Genomic DNA, 18,048 nt, shown 5'->3' with positions numbered 1-18,048 from the left:
ATACACAATAGTTTCCGAATGTTTGAAAAAAAATCTGACTAAACGAGATCAACAGGTGTCGTTAACAATGGAACAAACATTGATTGGATAATCTGGTCTTCTGTTCCATTCTGTCATCGGCTTTAACGGCTTGGACAGAGAATAAAAATGGATTGATATGATCCCGTCATGACCGGTGTCTTACATACTAGTAATCAGAAAATCGACATTTTCGCAACATTATCACCGTTTATCTACGAAACGTCGGCACTTTTTTCAATAAAATGGAAAATTGGGCAAATAAATGTAATATTTAGACGAACGGTTAGTATTTTGTGCAGCGAATGTCTGTACAGATATAAATTATAAAACATGCATAATGACATTGTTTGCGTCATAACATTGTATAGCCTATATTCGTCACATCATTTTGATAACTATGTCACGTATACGGGTACATGTGATTGATTACTTAAATAAAACAAGGACGTCTTAGATAGATGCCTGCGTGGGAGGTAACATGCTGAATAATTTAATCAGACGATATCTTGCTGAGACACTTTACCCCAGTTTTCAGATATCGTGCTTCTCTAGTTTACTGTAAATTGTAGATTATTCAAGTCGAATTGTGAATCATTACTATTGTGTTGTACCCATGAGTCGCTTTCAACGCTGGTGTATCACATGCTTAAAGAGTGGTAGTCGTGGCGCCACACCTGCTTAAGATATATGGGTCTCGTATATAAACAACGATGGCGTCTTTGACAGTTGCGCAGATCAGCGAGTACAAACTGAGATGTTACCAAGCTTTACTTAGGTTTTTTAGGTGATTAGAAGGTATCGAAAAACTCGGAGTCACCGGTGGTAAATAATGCAAATCGCTCCCAGACCTCATACTTGCGATTTCCATCAGGAGAGTGCATTGGATTGTATGGAAATCAATATTTATCAACACAAATGTCGCACATGCGCAGTGCGACGACTGCCACCCGTTAACTCAGTATAGCTAAATTATTTATTGCAGAATTGCAGAATGACACAGTGAATATCATTATTGTGATGTCAAGTGTAGAAACGGACATGACGTAACAGTTACGAGTGACATTCGACAAGAATTCGGAAACTGTCCAAACTCCGTGAAAGAAATCCTCTTCTTCTCAATAAATCGACAAACGCTCGACTTTGACCTTGAGTCATGACGGTCACCTATTCACTGAAAGTGTCCAAGGCCAGTCTTACAGGGTTTTCCAGTTTACTCTTCCGATGGAAAGGAAGTATATATAAATTGTTGTACAGAGAAATGGCTGTGTTTATTGCCTTGTACTATATTCTTAGCATCGTATACCGTCATGCATTGCAAGAATCACAGAAACGGGTTTTTGAGAAGGTAAGTATTTTTATAGTATGATGTGTTATTTTATGCAAAGCATTTTCTATTTCATATGCACCAGTCGCGCCTGAATGTAAACGTACAGAATATAACTTCCACATTAAATTATTTATATTTAAAAGGAGATTTTAAACAGTATACTTGGGTTTATTATTGGAAAGTATGCGGCTTATACAACGGGCCGTGACTATTAGCATATTACGCAACACACTACTGTATATTATATACATTTGTATGTCGATTGCATCTTAGAATTTGAGATGTGTTGTTAACAATTGAAAAAGTACTAGAAGTTAGAACATACACTACTCTATTGTGGTCTTGGTTGGGTGAACAATCAAATAAACATAAGTGACGTATATTAAAGCGGGGAAGTCGTCACCTGCGCATACGTAGATGGCCATGCGTGTCAATGTTTACAAACAAGCGTGTGTTCATGAGTGTTTTACGTTTTTACCGTGTGTTATTATCGTCGCTTGGGACTCAATTCTCGCGCGTGCGCAGGTGACGACCCTCCCGCTTTAAATTATTAATGAGTAGAATGTTTATTATATCCTATAGTAAAACGATATGCTAGAGACGAGTATGTTTGATATATGCAAATTAACGACAGTTTCACGGACTGAAGAAAGAAAGTAGTTTCAGTTCATATGTTTGTGTGTGTTAGTGTGCGTTCAAAAAGATTCGTATCTGTGTTTGATCTGTAGCTCGCATTATACGCAGAAAAGGGGACGAACATCATTCCCCTGAGTTTCATCCTAGGCTTCTATGTGGCAATAATCGTTGGTCGTTGGTGGAGCCAGTACTTGGCGATACCTTGGATCGACCAGGTGGCTCAGATCACTGCAGCTAACGTACACGGAGCTGACGATAGGAGTCGTATGATAAGAAGGTCTATTGTACGATGGGTCAACGCATCGGCGGTTCTAGTCCTGACATCTGTCTCGCCTCCGATTAAAAGACGATTTCCTACTATGTGGCATTACGAACGAGCAGGTAATCACGTGACAACAACAATAACAACAAAAACATGCACGCCAATTAGGCTGATATTGTTTAAAATAAATAAATAAATAAATAAATAAATAAATAAATAAATAAATAAATAAATAAATAAATAAATAAATAAATAAATAAATAAATAACTTTCCTTTAAGTTGCATAAGTTATATAAGTCAAATCAAAACACGTACACTCTGACTATATTTAGATATTCATATGCACACCTGAGACTATCGCCGAGATCACGTGACTACCGTTGGACCCGAAGATTGCTCGGCAATAATAAGGGTTTTCCATAGTAAACAAGTAATAAAATAAAAAAAAAAACATTTCTGTTCAGAATATTTTTGAACAGCGTTTTTTTCTGGGTGGATGCGGCGAACACATTTTTGATACAGGCATATCCGGAGATGTTATACATTGTTGAATGCATTTTACCAATTTTCAATTCAAAATGGCCACAAAAATATGGTTTATGCTATAGAGGAAACAAGTTCGGCAACTTTTTATCTACTCTGTCTCGTTTATTCGACGAAACATTTCGCTTAGCTGTTTCAGCATTTTACTAGTGTGCATCCATAACAAATATTATATTGCGCACACATTGAAAAATAAATAAAACAGTGATATTGGAAGTTATAAAATTTTCACGACGTAAGCTTGTCGATTAGACCTGCGACACACAACTGAATTACCTAAAGGGCGGTAGTCGTCGCGCTACGCATGAGCGAGATATATGGGTCTCATATAAGCAAAGTTTTGACTGTTGCGCAGATCAACTAGTACAAACTGAGACATTACCAAGCTTTAATTATTTTTTTTAGGTGATTGGAAGGTATCGAAGGACTCACTGGCGATAATTAGTGCAAGTCGTGCCCAGGTCAAACCTCATGCTTGTGATTTTCATTTGAAGAGCGCATTGGATTATGGGAAAATCAACGTTTATCAACACAAATGTTGCACATGCGCGGCGCGACGACTACAGCGCTTTAATAGATGGTTGTATCCAACAACGACATCCAATACAACAAAACAGAGACACACACATCGGATAATGTTAGTGACTTTTCTTTGTCTAGGTTTGTTCACGGAAGACGAACGGCAAATGCTTGAAGATACACTGTGCCCACACAGTAAATTCTGGGTACCATGTGCTTGGGCATGTAACTTAGTTGCTGAAGCAAGACGGGAAGGGCGTATACGGGACGACTTTGCATCTAAAGCTATTATTGACGTAGGTTGATCACCAAACTTCACGCAATAGCAATCGGATTTACTACTATCACTGTTTTGTTCATGTCACCACAGGGAGCCCAGTAACTATGATCAACTGTATGATATGAGCGGGGGGGGTGGTATCGGCTGGTATCTAGTGTAAGAAATAGACAAGGGCTGAAGGCTCCAGCGAGCTCATATTTTTTAAACTAGAAAAAAACAGACGAACAGAATGAAAAATAAAATCTATAAAAAATACCAGGTTGAAGAATATTAGTTGCTCTTTCAAATTTCGCCAAAGCCTCACCTATATTTTACCGATATCTGCATAAGAAATCAAGAAAACTACACAAATTGACTCCATTTATGAACAATTAACGGTTGGCCCGAACGCACGGCACAGTTCGTACGTAATCAGTCTTGTGATTGGTTCTTCGCCTCCAACGCTCATAGGGAGTGCGTACAGTTGATCATAGCTCCTGGGCTCCCTGTGATGTCACTGAAGATTCAGTTTGATTTAACAGTGGATATAACCAAGCTAGATTATGTGCCTACTAATCAATGTCACTTCTCATTGATCTACTGATATTGTCTTAAACATGTTTCATTTCTTTCATGACAGGAAATTCAGAAATTTCGAGACTACTCTGGAATGATTTACGCATTTGATTGGATAAGTGTTCCGTTAGTGTATACTCAGGTATGACTTCCTTATATGGTAATAGCATGCGTACATACATATGTTTGATTGGAGAAGTACACACAGCTGTACCCCCACTAGAAATAATGGCTGATTCCTAGTATGCTACATAGATCAAATGCTCGATTCTCAAGACACGTATCAGTTTGTGCAATAATGACCGACTAAGCAATGAACTTTTCGCTTTTTCATAAGGGGGATAACAAAACCCCAAAGCTGCAGCACGTTCCCGATTTCTCGTGAAATAAAGACAAAATTCATCTTAATGCCATCGAGCACAGTGGATTTATAGTACTTATATGATACATTGTCTTGCATACAGGTGGTGACCTTGGCTGTTTACTCTTACTTCGTGTCTTGTCTGGTAGCACGACAATTCTTGGACCCAAAACAGGGCTACGTCGGACACGATATCGATCTCTATATCCCATTCTTCACTATATTGGAGTTTTTCTTTTACTTTGGATGGTTAAAGGTAATGCATTATACCCTCAACATATAGTCTTTCTAGTGATCCCAGCAACTTTGATGACAGCTTTGACGGTATCCCAGGCACCTTTCATAACTTTTCCGCCTTAGCTAGCAACTTTGACATTATTCCAAGAAGTTTAAATGACATTTCAGACAAAATTCTGCGTCATTCCTAGCAACTTTGACGGTATTCCAAGGACCTTTCTGGCAATTTGTCAGTATTTCAGACGACTTTTTTGATTTTTCAAGAAACTTTGACGACATCGCAGTAATTAATGATGACATTGTATACACATTGTACGAGTTTTCAGAAAACTTTGCCGATATTTCTGACAACATTGTCTGTATTCAACACAACATCTATAACATTAACGACTTTTAATACCTGATTGTTTCCGACCTTGTAGACAACATTAACGACATTCCAATCAACGTTTACGACTTTTAACGCAACTGTTATGATATTCTAACCAATGTTGTCGACTTTTTACGCAACTGTTATGATATTGTAACCAATGTTGTCGACTTTTTACGCAACTGTTATGATATTCTAACCAATGTTGTCGACTTTTTACGCAACTGTTATGATATTCTAACCAATGATGTCGACTTTACTGGCAAATTTTATGATATTCTAACCAATGTTGTCGACTTTACTGGCAAATTGTATGATATTTTCCGTAACTTTTTCAACATTGCTGGCAACTTTGACAGTATTTCAGTCAACATTTACGTCTTGAACTGCAAATTTTCAAACTTTTTCCAGCATTAACGACTTTTCAGGCAACATTGACGACTTTAAATGCACCCTTTACCCAAGGCAGCTTTTCCGACTTCTCCGGCAAAATTCATTGCAACGTTTTAAATATTTAAGGCAAGCCTGGCGTTTTTCCGGTGAACGTGAACGACTTTCCATGCAGCATTTATGACATTCCTGGCATCTTTAACAGTACTCCAGACAATATTTAGTAATTTTCATGTAATATTCACGACTTTACCAGCAAATTTTTCCAACGTTGTAGACGACATCATTCGACATTGCATGCTACGGAATTCATTTAAGCTTTCTATAACTTTCAGTTCAAAACATTCTTGGCAGCCTTGACGGTATTTGGTGTTATTTTTAGCAACTTAACGACTTTTCAGGCAACTTTCATGGACTGATGCAGCTTTTCCGATATTCCTGTCAATGTTGACAGTGTTCCGGCAACTTTTATGTCTATTTAGGCAACTTCAACTTCAATTTCAAGGCAAAATTTAAGAATAAATTTTCCGACCTTGTAAATTAATGACATTATAGGCGACCATGCTGACCTTTCAGTCAACGCTCTCCATGGAATTTTACTAGTGATCCCAGCCACAGTCCCTCCTCCTGTGTTCCAGCCAACATTTATTTCGGATCGCGTATATAACACTGACGAATATATTGACAATTTTTCATCTGAATTTTCTAACTTTATAAGGCAACTTTTTCTTCATTCCAGGCACCCTTCGCGGTGCTCCAACCCCAACACAATGTTAGTTGGGTCTGATGCCGTTCGGCCGGCGAGGGTGCCACCCACGCCTACATGTCAGGCTAGACCTGCAAGTTCGTCCACAATACCACTTGCAATTAGGTTTTGGCTGACAGCCATGTGCCTTCTGGGAACATGATATTTTAAAGTTATAATCGGACACCGCTTTGTAACGAGTGCTTATGTAAATAATGCAGGAATACTCATAAAAAGGCGACGTGTAAAATAACATAAATGTTGTCGAATTTCGTGTCAGGTTGCAGAGGCAATCATTAACCCATTTGGTGAGGACGATGACGATTTTGAAGTGAACTTCATGGTTGACAGAAACTTACAGGTATTGTTAGAATGATATTATTACAATTACCGCATTATAATATGTATTGGGTTGTGATGATGGATCATGATGATGATGATGACATTGATGATGGTGATTAAGGATTTGATGAGTGTTGCCTTGACAATCAACGATGATGATCATGGCAATAGGAGGCTGTGACAAAAATGATATTTAGTGTATTGAGATAATATGCATAATGGTGACTGTTATCAATTAAGATATTAGATGATTGTAAGCAGTGATGTCAATGATGATGATTATGACGTGGTTTATAATAAATGATTATGGCAATTGTCAATCAAGTGTTGTGATGACGACGTGTAACCACGGCCCATTTATGGTGTAACAATATTCTATTAAAATAATATATCTATTAGACCATTTTCTGTTCAGTGCGAGATCCCGTGTTATGCGTGAAATCGAACGTAAAAACAGGACAAACAAAGGTCATAGCGTCGTCAACAAATCGCATGGGATTTGACAACTGCAAAAATATTTTGGGCGATGACCCCCCCCCCAACTTTTTTTTCGAAGGAAACGACCCACCTCCCACCTTAACGCATCTTAACGCCATATTTCCATCATGGAGCTTGGCATTTTGACATTGAACTATAAAAAAAATTCAAGTTCAAATCGAATCATTCAATTTTTGCAGCAGACTTCGGACAGACGACTACATATAAAACAGGATCAGCTCTGAACAACACCACAATTTACGTCTACATGTGACCACTAGAGGGCTTGGTAGGAATTCATAGCAGTTTTTTTTTTTTGCATCTTTTTAATGATTTAGGTTGGTTTGTTGACTGTAGATGAAATGTATGGTAAACATCCCAAACTAGATAAAGATATGTACTGGGACAAAGTGGTGTTCCAAATGCCTTACACCAAAGCATCCATTAGCCACAAGCGAGAGAACTCCTGGATGGGTTCCACCACAGACATGCAGTAAGTCAATGTATTACGTGGATATACATGTATTTCAGGGGCGTATCTAGGATTCTGGAATAGGGGGGGGGGGCGATAGCCTGGCCAAAGGCCAAGTTCGCGAGCGCCAATGGCGCGAAGACCTGTTGGTTGTTAAAAATAGGGGGCGCGCCCCCCTCGGCCCCCTCTAAATCCGCTCATGTATTTTGTGGGTAAATTTACAAGCTGTCTAATTTGTCGTGTACTAGCAATACTGTCTACTAGCAACACTCGTCACGGTTCACACTTTCAAACTTAATGTAAACAAAGCACAGTCGCTTGTAACATAAAGATAACTATGAGTTTTATCAACAATTGGGATATTGTCGCCTCCTGTGTGTAAATAATGCTACATGGGCGTACTATACCTTGCATGTGACCCACATTGACCATAATGCATTGCAAAGACTGTGCTGCTTTAAGACAACCATATCACTTTATTCATTGATTACAGCATGGGCGAGGATACTTTTTGGATCACTACGCCTGGTCTTGACACCATAACCGAAATAAGTAGACAGACTATCATCAACGCAGGAAATGAGTTCCAGCACCTGACAAACACGCCACCGGATGACATTGACAATGCCTTATCGCTCCAACGACAAGGATCGAAGGAAAGCACAGCCAAGAAAATCATCCAGAGCATAGTATCTCGTAGAAACAGTCACGTACAACGGGAGTTATCGAACGAGAGTCGCTTTCATACACCGAGTAATAGTCGAATACACACTCCAAAAATAACGCCAATGTCCAGCCCCAAGTTAACAACAAGAGTAGAAAGACAAGTCTCTAAAGAAAGCGAGGCATCCAGAGACGTGTCGAATAGTTCTCCATTCTTCTCACCCGATGAAGAAACCAATGCCACAAAGTTTCCAGTCGTACAAGAAAGTACAGAGACTGCACAGGTAAATATGCTACTATCCACAGAAAAAAATGCGTTGTATAAGGTACTAGTGCATTTCAGACACTAAGAGGACATATCTTGTGAAAACTTTAAACATATGCACCGGTAAAACTTTTCTTTTGTTGTAACCATTGTAAATAAAAACAAAAGAACCGATTGCTTTTGTTTTTATGTTCGAAGCCAATTAATCCGGACGCAAAACAAGCATACAGAGATCATTTATATTTTGTTATAAGAAAACATTTGTTTGAGCTTCATTAGAATCTTATGAAGAATTACTGTTGATATCATTGTACTGAATTTGATTGACTTTATTCTGTTTCAATTTAACAGTTGATTGACATGGATGGTGGTATGGCAGCCTGAATTCAGACCAGTACGCATTGATGGAAAGGCTACGGGGTATATTGATGGTGGAACGGCAGTCTGAAGGAAGACAAAAGTCATTCTAAATGTTATTTTAATGTTTTATAAAATTGAATCAGTGGATTTATGTGTTACTACCACAGTAAATTGCTTATCAAGCAGCCAGCCAACGGTATTTTTGTAATGTTCTGTAATATAACAATATGTCGCAAAGAGACCAATCCAAAAAGGCACTCTTACGCTAAATGTTTCTGCAGATGTGAACAGAAATACGTGTGGTTTATAGTCACATGAAATTTCTTCTCCAATGATATGAAACATGTGAACTGATTTGCATAACAATGTGAAAATGAGGTTCCCATAGACGAAATGGAATTCACTACGTCTTCCAACGTAGTGTTTGGACCGCTCCATGATTTCCTACACATGATTTAAATGGTGCTATATATTGTAAATTTACATTTTTTATTCAACAGAAATGAAAGACTAGTAAATAATTTCCATGAAACAACAAGATATAAATGCATTTCTAAGAAATATAATGTATTGACACCACTTGACAATTTGGATTTTATCTTTTGCTGTTATTGTGATGAATAAAGTGGCTGACAAATGTAAATCATTATATTGTGTCTTTGTGTGATGTATCAGTGTACTAACCAATCACAAAATGCTTCTCAGCCTAGCACAAATAATGAAGCCTTGATATTCACCTTTAATTAAATCCCATAATGCAGTGCAGGTTATACATTATAACATTGACTCCCCTGATCGACTTTAACTGATGGACAGATGAGGTCATTTTAAAATCTGACTACCGGGGTAGGGCCAGCTGCTTTTAACTGACCCCTGATGTATGCTGTATCTAATTACATCTACCAATAATTTTCAACAATCAAACTTTTGTTCACTCAGCCAATCAGGTTATTAGAAATCAGTCAATAATCAACATACAAATTATGCAAGATGCGCAAACATAAAAATTAAGACACTTTAGATTATTGTAACAAAATATTCTAGCTCATGAAATCCACTAATTATGCACATGTGAACTTAGTCAAGATTTCGCATAATTTTTTTGTAGCACTGAACATTTCACTATGGCTTTTGCACAGTCCTCAAACGTCTTTCTATCATCAAATAACCAAAATAGAGAAAAAGTATGCAACATACAAACATGATTCCTCTATTGCATGGATGAAGGGAGCATCTCCGCCAAACAGTTTTGACTAATACGAGTAGGCAAGAGTGGAAACAATACCATTTATCAAGTGACCACTTGTTCTGAATTTTATATTTAGCAATTTGATAAGATGGTGAATTTTCACCAGATGCCACACAACTTAACTTGAATCTTTCTACTAGAGCCCGTACTTGAATATTCAAAATCTGGTTCAAGTTCTTCGTTTCTATTTCGGATACACCTTACTTGGGCAAAACAAATGAGCAATATCAATTGTATTTACAGAACGTTTATTGCTATTAAAGAAAATACATCCATTTCATCCCAAATGAAATATATACGGTGAAACGTAAAAGTTCACAAAATATTTACAAACACAGCGACAACGAAATATACAATATACTACAGTGATGCCAGAATAGAAAATAACTTAAGGCTTGTCCCCCTAAAAACAGTGATTGCGAGGTAAATTTGGGAATAACATATTTCAAAGTTGAAGAAAGGTACATGTGTTTGAAGCAATAATAATTGTGTATGATTCATCACACTGTTGACCTTTGATTAAAATCTAGAAAAAGTTGGCATTTGTTAAAATGTTAAAGTCAACATTCATGGTTGTCTCCTGATCAGCATAGAAAATATCCTCCTTCTCTGCACTTATTCCCATGTCCAACAAATCTTTTATTCTAACAAACTTTTAAATGTTGTGTAAACAAACAATGTATTTTACAAGCATTGAATATGTCACATGGGACCAATACTGAACATAACGTAATGTACGTGACAACTGTGTCACTTAAAAAATTTACGTTATGATGTTATTATTCAAAATACAAACCTTTTTAAATATTATTTGAGATTCTCAACGGCAACGGGAACAGAAAACATGAAACTGCACAAAATTGTTTCAACAGAAATTTGATATGAAGAACAGAGAATGTAATATTTTTAAGAAACAAGTTGAAAGTTGATTATCAATATCTGGTGTTTGCTATAAAATATACAATCTTACATTAAAACAAACACATGCACGTAAACTCACACAATCTATTATAAAACATGAGTGCGAGGCGAGGTATTCATAAAAACCATTCAAAGACTAACGATAACAAAATGAAATTTGTAAATGTGCACATCAAGAGTGAATTATTGGATAAGGGCAAGTAACCGTGGTGATATGTGCTGGATAACCCACTGGGAAGTCACAAGACAAAAGTATATTTTCATATTAAAATACTAAAGAAAGTTGTTATTTTTGTTGTATTTAACAAAATATTTTCTCCTTTTCTAATGTCTGAAAACGATTTTGTTTCCAAGGTTAACAAATGTTGATGACTTTCTATACTGCAATCAGACAGTACTATACAGATACATGCATGTGACTTGCTTATGTAAATTACAGACATCCAATATGATTTCTGGTTTATATGCATTTCTATTGGAGATGCGCTTCTACGTTTCTAATTTTCTAATAGAGAAAATAAGATAAAAAAAAACTCCACCATGCGACCTCTGAGATTAACATGCATGTCTTCATTGCATATCACCAAGTTCCAAGCCCTTATCTTTTCCACCCTTGCACACATCTATTTGACCAGATAAATATGGTAAGAGAATTGCAATAAACGTATTAAACTTAACAATCGGTGTGTGACAATACATGCAGTAAGTATTCAATTATGTGTTAGTAACACTGTACATCATACTAACCAGTTAAAAAACACTTTCTATACGTGTCCTGGTAAAGTTGTGTAATTTTGAAATCAACGCTACTCTTAAAGTACACAAATTTGCAACAGAAGTTTGGCTGATTATTGAACAGAGCATACCACACTAAACTTGTATAAATATATGTAAACTGTATAGTTTTATGAAATTCTGATCAATCGTACCTTTGTTTTAAAATTGGGATATCATTCAGTGCTAACTAATTTTTGTTGTATACATACCGGTATACCGGGTACTGTAATTGTACGAAAATCGTATTCTATAAAATCACATATACATCAATGCTTCATCTATCATTAAAAGTATTATCCAAATATTTAACCCTTTGAACACTATAATTTTTGCCGCCTCAATTTTGGTGCAATGTTTTGCTGATTTTTATATATTTTTCTATATTTGTTTTGATAATTTTGAACCAAATGGACATAATTTACCATTGGCTACAGGGTTTTATAAAAAATTTGGAGAAAATATGAAAAAATTCAGATGAGTTTTATTTTTTGAAAGCTGATAACATTTGACTTTAGTGCTCAAAGGGTTAAAAGTCACAAAGGATTAAAGGTCACAAAATGTAAATAAGCATATGTGCTTCAAATGGAGCAAATATGGTACATTAATGTGCTATCGAGTACGGTATACGACTACTGTTATGGAATACAATACGCAACTGGATTGGTATGAAATATGGTATCTGACTGTTGCTATGGAGTATGATATACAACTGTTGCTGTGGAGTGAGGCATATGACTGTTGCTATGGAGTATGGTATACAACTGTTTCTATGGAGTATAGTATATGACTGTTGCTATGTTATATGGTATACAACTGAATAAGTGCTTGTCCATTCAATATCTTTCATACATGGTATGGTGTGATATCCAAAACGTTGTTTTCTAGAGTCATAATACCATGACTGGGTTAGAGTCAAGGTCATTAAAATTAATCACTATGTCAACTTTGAGTAGCTGGGAGGTGAAAATTTCCTTCTCAGGTATTTCAATATATAAAGTGGAACGCAACTGACGAGAGTGATGACTACAACCTTCCAGACAAACGCCCAAGACAAGAAAAATGCAGGATCTGTTGAATTAAATAAACAGAAAAAAAACAATCAATTGCATGAAATGTAAGAGATGTAGCATAGCTGTGTATCAAGTACACACCATGATTATGAAATTAAAGTGGCAATATCTGTGGTTTGGAACATTTTATTGTATAAATAGAACTACATGTACATAAAGATGACCGAAATATAGTTTTAGACACAATTGCATGGACAAAGTCACCATACACGAGGCTAATGTTACATGAAGTGAACCATAAAAAATTATGAAACACAACAAATACTGTTACAATCACAAGTGAGAGGCCGATACTGGTGACATATTTGACATTTCGACCAGGGCCTCTGTAATCACTGAGGTTTGCTTGACAATACTGGATTTCAATAGATGGCGCTTTCCAGAGACCTTGACATAATCTACAGCCAGTTTTTTGTTGTTGATTTAATGTACAACGTCGATAGCGTAGCGTATATGCTATGTCTTCAGTGTCCACAGTTACAAATTAGCGCTAATGTCACAGGAAATGTTTTATTTAAAATAAGAATCTGAGAAAAAAGATTGATAGTTACAGCTACTCTCCCTTTAATAAATGAATAAAATTATGAAATCAACAAAATGGTACTCACCAAAATATTCTTTAAAGACGAACAGTGAAGCAATATAAATAATAAGTGAAAGGAACTCTGCACCAACCATCAGCAAATGCCATGTACGTATCGTCAACGCCACCATCAACAACTCGGTTAATATTAACGATGTAAATGAAATAGCTATGATGTGGATAAACTCTTCTTCGAAAAGTAACAATGCACCGTACATCAGTATACTGCCCTGGTATATACTGATTAAGATCCAAAGATAAAACATCTTGTAGGATAATTCTCTACCCTAGAACATAGATAACAATAGAGTCTTTGGATCAGATTTACATATAACCCACAATGCATTGCAATGTCACATGTTTTGAATAAACCAATCTGGGCTCTAAATGAACCAACAATTCTTGGAAGCCTAGTCAGGCTAATGTGTGGAATAGCTGGTCATATTAAAGTAATATTGACTTCCCCATCAGGTTAGTAATTTGTAGTTAGTAATTGTGGCCATGCACAAAAGAATGAATCTAAATAAATGTCAATGTCTAATCTGTGTCAGACATAGATTTGAAGACAAACTGGTGAAAAACAAAATATCAATTCTGTGTGCATTTTGAGTACCAGTAGTCAAGTTGGGGGACTAATTTTCTGTAATGGGTAGTCCTTTGTGATTTTGACTCCTGATAGTGTGAGTCCTGCGAATCATATCTATTCACAAGAACAGCAGTATTCTACTTGTACAAAAAAACACAAATTTCCAAAGGTAGCGAACTAAAGATGAATGAAATGCAAATGACACTTTGCAGAAAAATGAATAACCCAGGAGTGCAATTGATGGATTAAGTTTGACGACAATCAGTCCATGTGCATGTAAGATGGCATAGTTGAACTTATAAATGAGCAGGGAATATAATTTGTGATTTATGTGTTGGTTGGTTTATATTGGAAATCCTATTACCGTATTACAAATTTCAATATGGTGAATGATTAGTGAGAACTGCCTGTAAAATTAAGGTGTGTGGCTGCATAGTCTCCTTTTTTACCTTTGTAAGGTCTTTATAGAGCTCTGGATACAGCATTGCCGTCTCAGCACTGACATCCTCATCTAAAACCAATGAGAACACTGGGAACATAGTATAAACTGTAGCATACCTGTAGATAACAAGAAGTAAGTTCATCATTCTAATCAGATTTTTGGGGGCTTGTTTATTTTTTGTGGTGGTGAAAAGGTTGATAAGTGATAGTGGACATTACATTATCCCATGGATACCATACTTATCCTAATAGTGTGACATAATTTAAGGTAGATCCAACATGCAAAATATATACCAAACATGTTTTTATTGTACATGATACCAGAAAACCAGAAAATATATGGTCTGATAAACACCCACTGTGATAAAAATGGTTTGTGTTAGCAAGATAATGTGTTTATTTTCTGAATATTTTCACTCAAAAATTTAGTTAAAATCTAAGAACAGTTCTAGCAAATATCATGAATGAACAAAAATGCCACACAGAATATGCAAAGTGGTGACATTAAAAATAATGTCAACAAACTTCATTACAAGGTGTGTGCAATGGTATTTTATTTTAGTAATAGGTGTACTGTCAGCACTTCATCAGTTTATGTGATAAATAAATACTCCCAAGATATTTTCATAAGGTGAATTTTCATGTCAGCTGATACTCATGAATACTGTCGAAGTAGCATCATCTGTGTCTCAAATTGATAAAAACTCTGGCTGTCATGTCTGCTGATGCCAATCTATCAGAAACTATTGTGGAATTATGTACAGTTAACATTGACATTGCTAAGTAATGTGTTTTGAGGACATTGGAAAAAACTGTATTCATTGATCATAATAGAATAACAAACCTAATAAATTTCTCCAAACGAGCAGATTTGGTAACTTACCCAACTGTAAGAAATCCCTGATACAGAGCCACCGAAGATAAGTAGAAAACGGATGAGAAGACTGCCTGCATTGTTGATATGATTAGACCTCTATGCATTACGAAATGACTCAGTGTAGCTGAGCGTTTGTAACTATTTCTGCCGTGGACCATAAGTAGACGACCAACATGCCTGAATTGTGTGATAGAGAAATCAGCAGCTAAGGATGCTTGCTTTCCTTCCTGTAACACAAGCACAATCACTACATTAATTAATTTGTACAAATACACAAGTGAAACGATTCAGTGATGTCAAACTGTGTATGATTAGATAGTTATTTATATTGAATATTGCAGTAAATTTCTTATTTTTAATAACAAATGTCTAAAGATCAACTGTGAATGTCCTTCGTTTTCCACCTTTGCACCAACAATCAGAAAAAGGCAACAGCTGTATCTATAACTGCATGCAATGTCTTTATTCAGGTAGCTAAGTAAAGTCCGCAGTGAATCGGTTTCACAAGGGGCAGCGTAATATAGATAGATCAGTTCAATTTTCAATAACCATGAACAACGCTGTTGAGTCATCTCGATATCCACATGGGAACAGCTGTACAAATCTATTTGGCTTGTACAGAAATAGTATAACTGGTCTTGAGTGAATTTATCAGACATGCAATTAACATTAGTACACACTCAATAGGCATAGCTTCTACATGACTCAAAAATGGTTTTACAGTACTCTAAATCAAATGCACTTAGGTTCACCAGGACTTAGAGGTGTTTAGTCAAAAGTTCTTGGAGGGTAGCCTCACACAACTCCTTTCCTAAAATGATTCAAATAATTTAAACGAATAATCAACTTTCAGGATACTTATTTTATTGAACCCCTGTTTATTAAACCACATCCAAAAATGGATAATTGTTTTTATTACAGCGTAATAAATAAATACTGTATTGTATTATTTGACAAGATAGCATGGCTGTGGCTACATACTCAAGTTACCAGGGGTTCATACTCCTTAAATAAATCAAAACATTTAATTTTACTCACCTTGCCTTCAAGACCAATTCCCACATTTGATGCTTGTATCATACTCACATCATTACCACCATCACCTAATGGAGAAAATAAACAGCGCCCTCTAGATGTGAGAAATATTTATGCCAATGCTGCACCAGCATATTAATCTTTCCAAAAAATTGCGCCCTCTAGTGATTAATCTGTGATGTACGAATGAAATGCTTTTCATAGTTTCACTAATATAATGTGGTCATCCAACAGTGATAGAAAGCTTTGAGAAATATCCTGTGTTTCAACTACAAATACACAACGGACATAATGATTGCTGTTATCTATATCACTTCTACTCATCTATGGAATTTTTCCATGACAGATACATGTACACTTTGTCACAGGAATGTATGATTTATTTGAATGGTGTATTAGCACACCAATCAATAAAAGAAACAACAATAACTTCAATTATCTGTAATTAATATGCAAGGCACAACAAATATTTTGTAAATGTCATGATGCTTGGATCTGGGTGATGGTGCAGTGGTTAGTGTGTTCGCTTCGCACCAGGAAAGTTTCGGGATAGATTCCTCGAGCTGACTGTTCACTCAGCAGTTTAAATCTGAGGACGTTCAAACACAGAGTATTAGGTGTGGGAGTATTAGGTGTGAGAGTATTAGGTGTGGGAGTATTAGGTGGAAGATTGGTTATATACACATGCACTTGCAATTAGCATCTAAGACAAAAAAGTCAAAAGAGACAAACAATGATTTCAAAGTCCAGAAATTTTGCTTGACACAAAAAAAAATATTATGACACTGCATCCCATAGTGGTTCACATTAGAAGAACGATACATCACAAATCCGGAGTGACAATGACTAGACATGTTAATGAATACATTCTACTCATTATATGATTTACATTTCATACAAGCGAGGGTCATAACTGAACTTGTACAAGTTTGTACTATAACAAGAACAAGTTATTGTCAATGACACGTCCCCGTTCCGTTCATATTTGAGTGACATATACATTCAAAGCAGATCATGCCCGAAATGCACCTGCATATGTACAACACATTGTACTAAATCCATCTATGCATGACTGAGATCCGGTTCCGGAATTGTAAAAATACGTGATTTTGATGCATTTTCGGCCTTAAAATGGCCATCATTCAGCTATTGTTAAGCGGATCATGAAACAAATGCACATATGTATTTGTGACATGATGTACCATGTGTGTGTGAAGTTTGAACTTGATCAATCCAGACATGTCTCGGATACGGATCCAGAACTGAATTCTTTAAAACAAAATGGCCGCCATTTTGAACTTGATTCGAAAAAAAAAATGACGTGCATCAAGGTCCTATTATGTTTAATGTATGTAAGAAATTTGAACAAAATCCGTCCATGCATAACTGAGATCCGGGTTCGGAATGGTGAAAATATGCAATTATGATGCATTTTCGGCCTTAAAATGGCCGCTATTCGGCTATCGTTAATTGGATCATGAAAAAAATGCATGTGCATATGTCCCATATAATGTGTGATGTATGAGTGAAGTTTTAACTTAATTGGTGCATGCATGTTCGAGATACAGGTGATCACAGACGCACACAGGGCAAAACATAAGTCCCCGTTTTCGGACTACGTCCGAACGGGGACTAAAAATAATGCAGTTGTATGTGTACATGCTCTGTTTAGATGACAGTATT

At 36.3% G+C, this 18,048-nt stretch overlaps 2 protein-coding genes across 5 annotated transcripts in view; one reads left to right on the top strand and one right to left on the bottom strand.

Annotated features, from left to right (window-relative positions):
* The first annotated feature begins 1,064 nt into the window (after nucleotides 1–1,064).
* On the top strand, nucleotides 1,065–9,475 carry LOC100368264 (bestrophin-4-like). The gene is made up of 9 exons (XM_002732833.4): nucleotides 1,065–1,366; nucleotides 2,077–2,365; nucleotides 3,451–3,605; nucleotides 4,209–4,286; nucleotides 4,609–4,761; nucleotides 6,528–6,608; nucleotides 7,405–7,559; nucleotides 8,032–8,485; nucleotides 8,818–9,475. Exons 1-9 carry the CDS (start codon nucleotides 1,175–1,177, stop codon nucleotides 8,848–8,850), a joined length of 1,590 nt encoding a protein of 529 aa, XP_002732879.2. The 5' UTR covers nucleotides 1,065–1,174; the 3' UTR covers nucleotides 8,851–9,475.
* Nucleotides 9,476–10,306: 831 nt separating this feature from the next.
* Nucleotides 10,307–18,048, bottom strand: part of LOC100369755 (putative phospholipid-transporting ATPase IIB) — a 44,738-nt gene continuing 36,996 nt past the window's right edge. For all 4 annotated transcript variants that reach the window (XM_085500075.1, XM_085500076.1, XM_085500077.1 and 1 more), the window contains 5 exons: nucleotides 16,369–16,433; nucleotides 15,337–15,557; nucleotides 14,462–14,570; nucleotides 13,452–13,713; nucleotides 10,307–12,841 (listed from right to left, as the gene is read on the bottom strand). In XM_085500075.1, coding sequence (XP_085356201.1) covers nucleotides 12,708–12,841; nucleotides 13,452–13,713; nucleotides 14,462–14,570; nucleotides 15,337–15,557; nucleotides 16,369–16,433 — 791 coding nt within the window. In that variant the 3' untranslated portion in view covers nucleotides 10,307–12,707. The remainder of the gene's footprint in view (nucleotides 12,842–13,451; nucleotides 13,714–14,461; nucleotides 14,571–15,336; nucleotides 15,558–16,368; nucleotides 16,434–18,048) is intronic.

Source organism: Saccoglossus kowalevskii, chromosome 6, assembly GCF_978046115.1.
Source record: "Saccoglossus kowalevskii chromosome 6, keSacKowa6.1, whole genome shotgun sequence".
Lineage (NCBI taxonomy): Eukaryota > Metazoa > Hemichordata > Enteropneusta > Harrimaniidae > Saccoglossus > Saccoglossus kowalevskii.
This window is presented reverse-complemented; position numbering and strand designations above follow the sequence as displayed.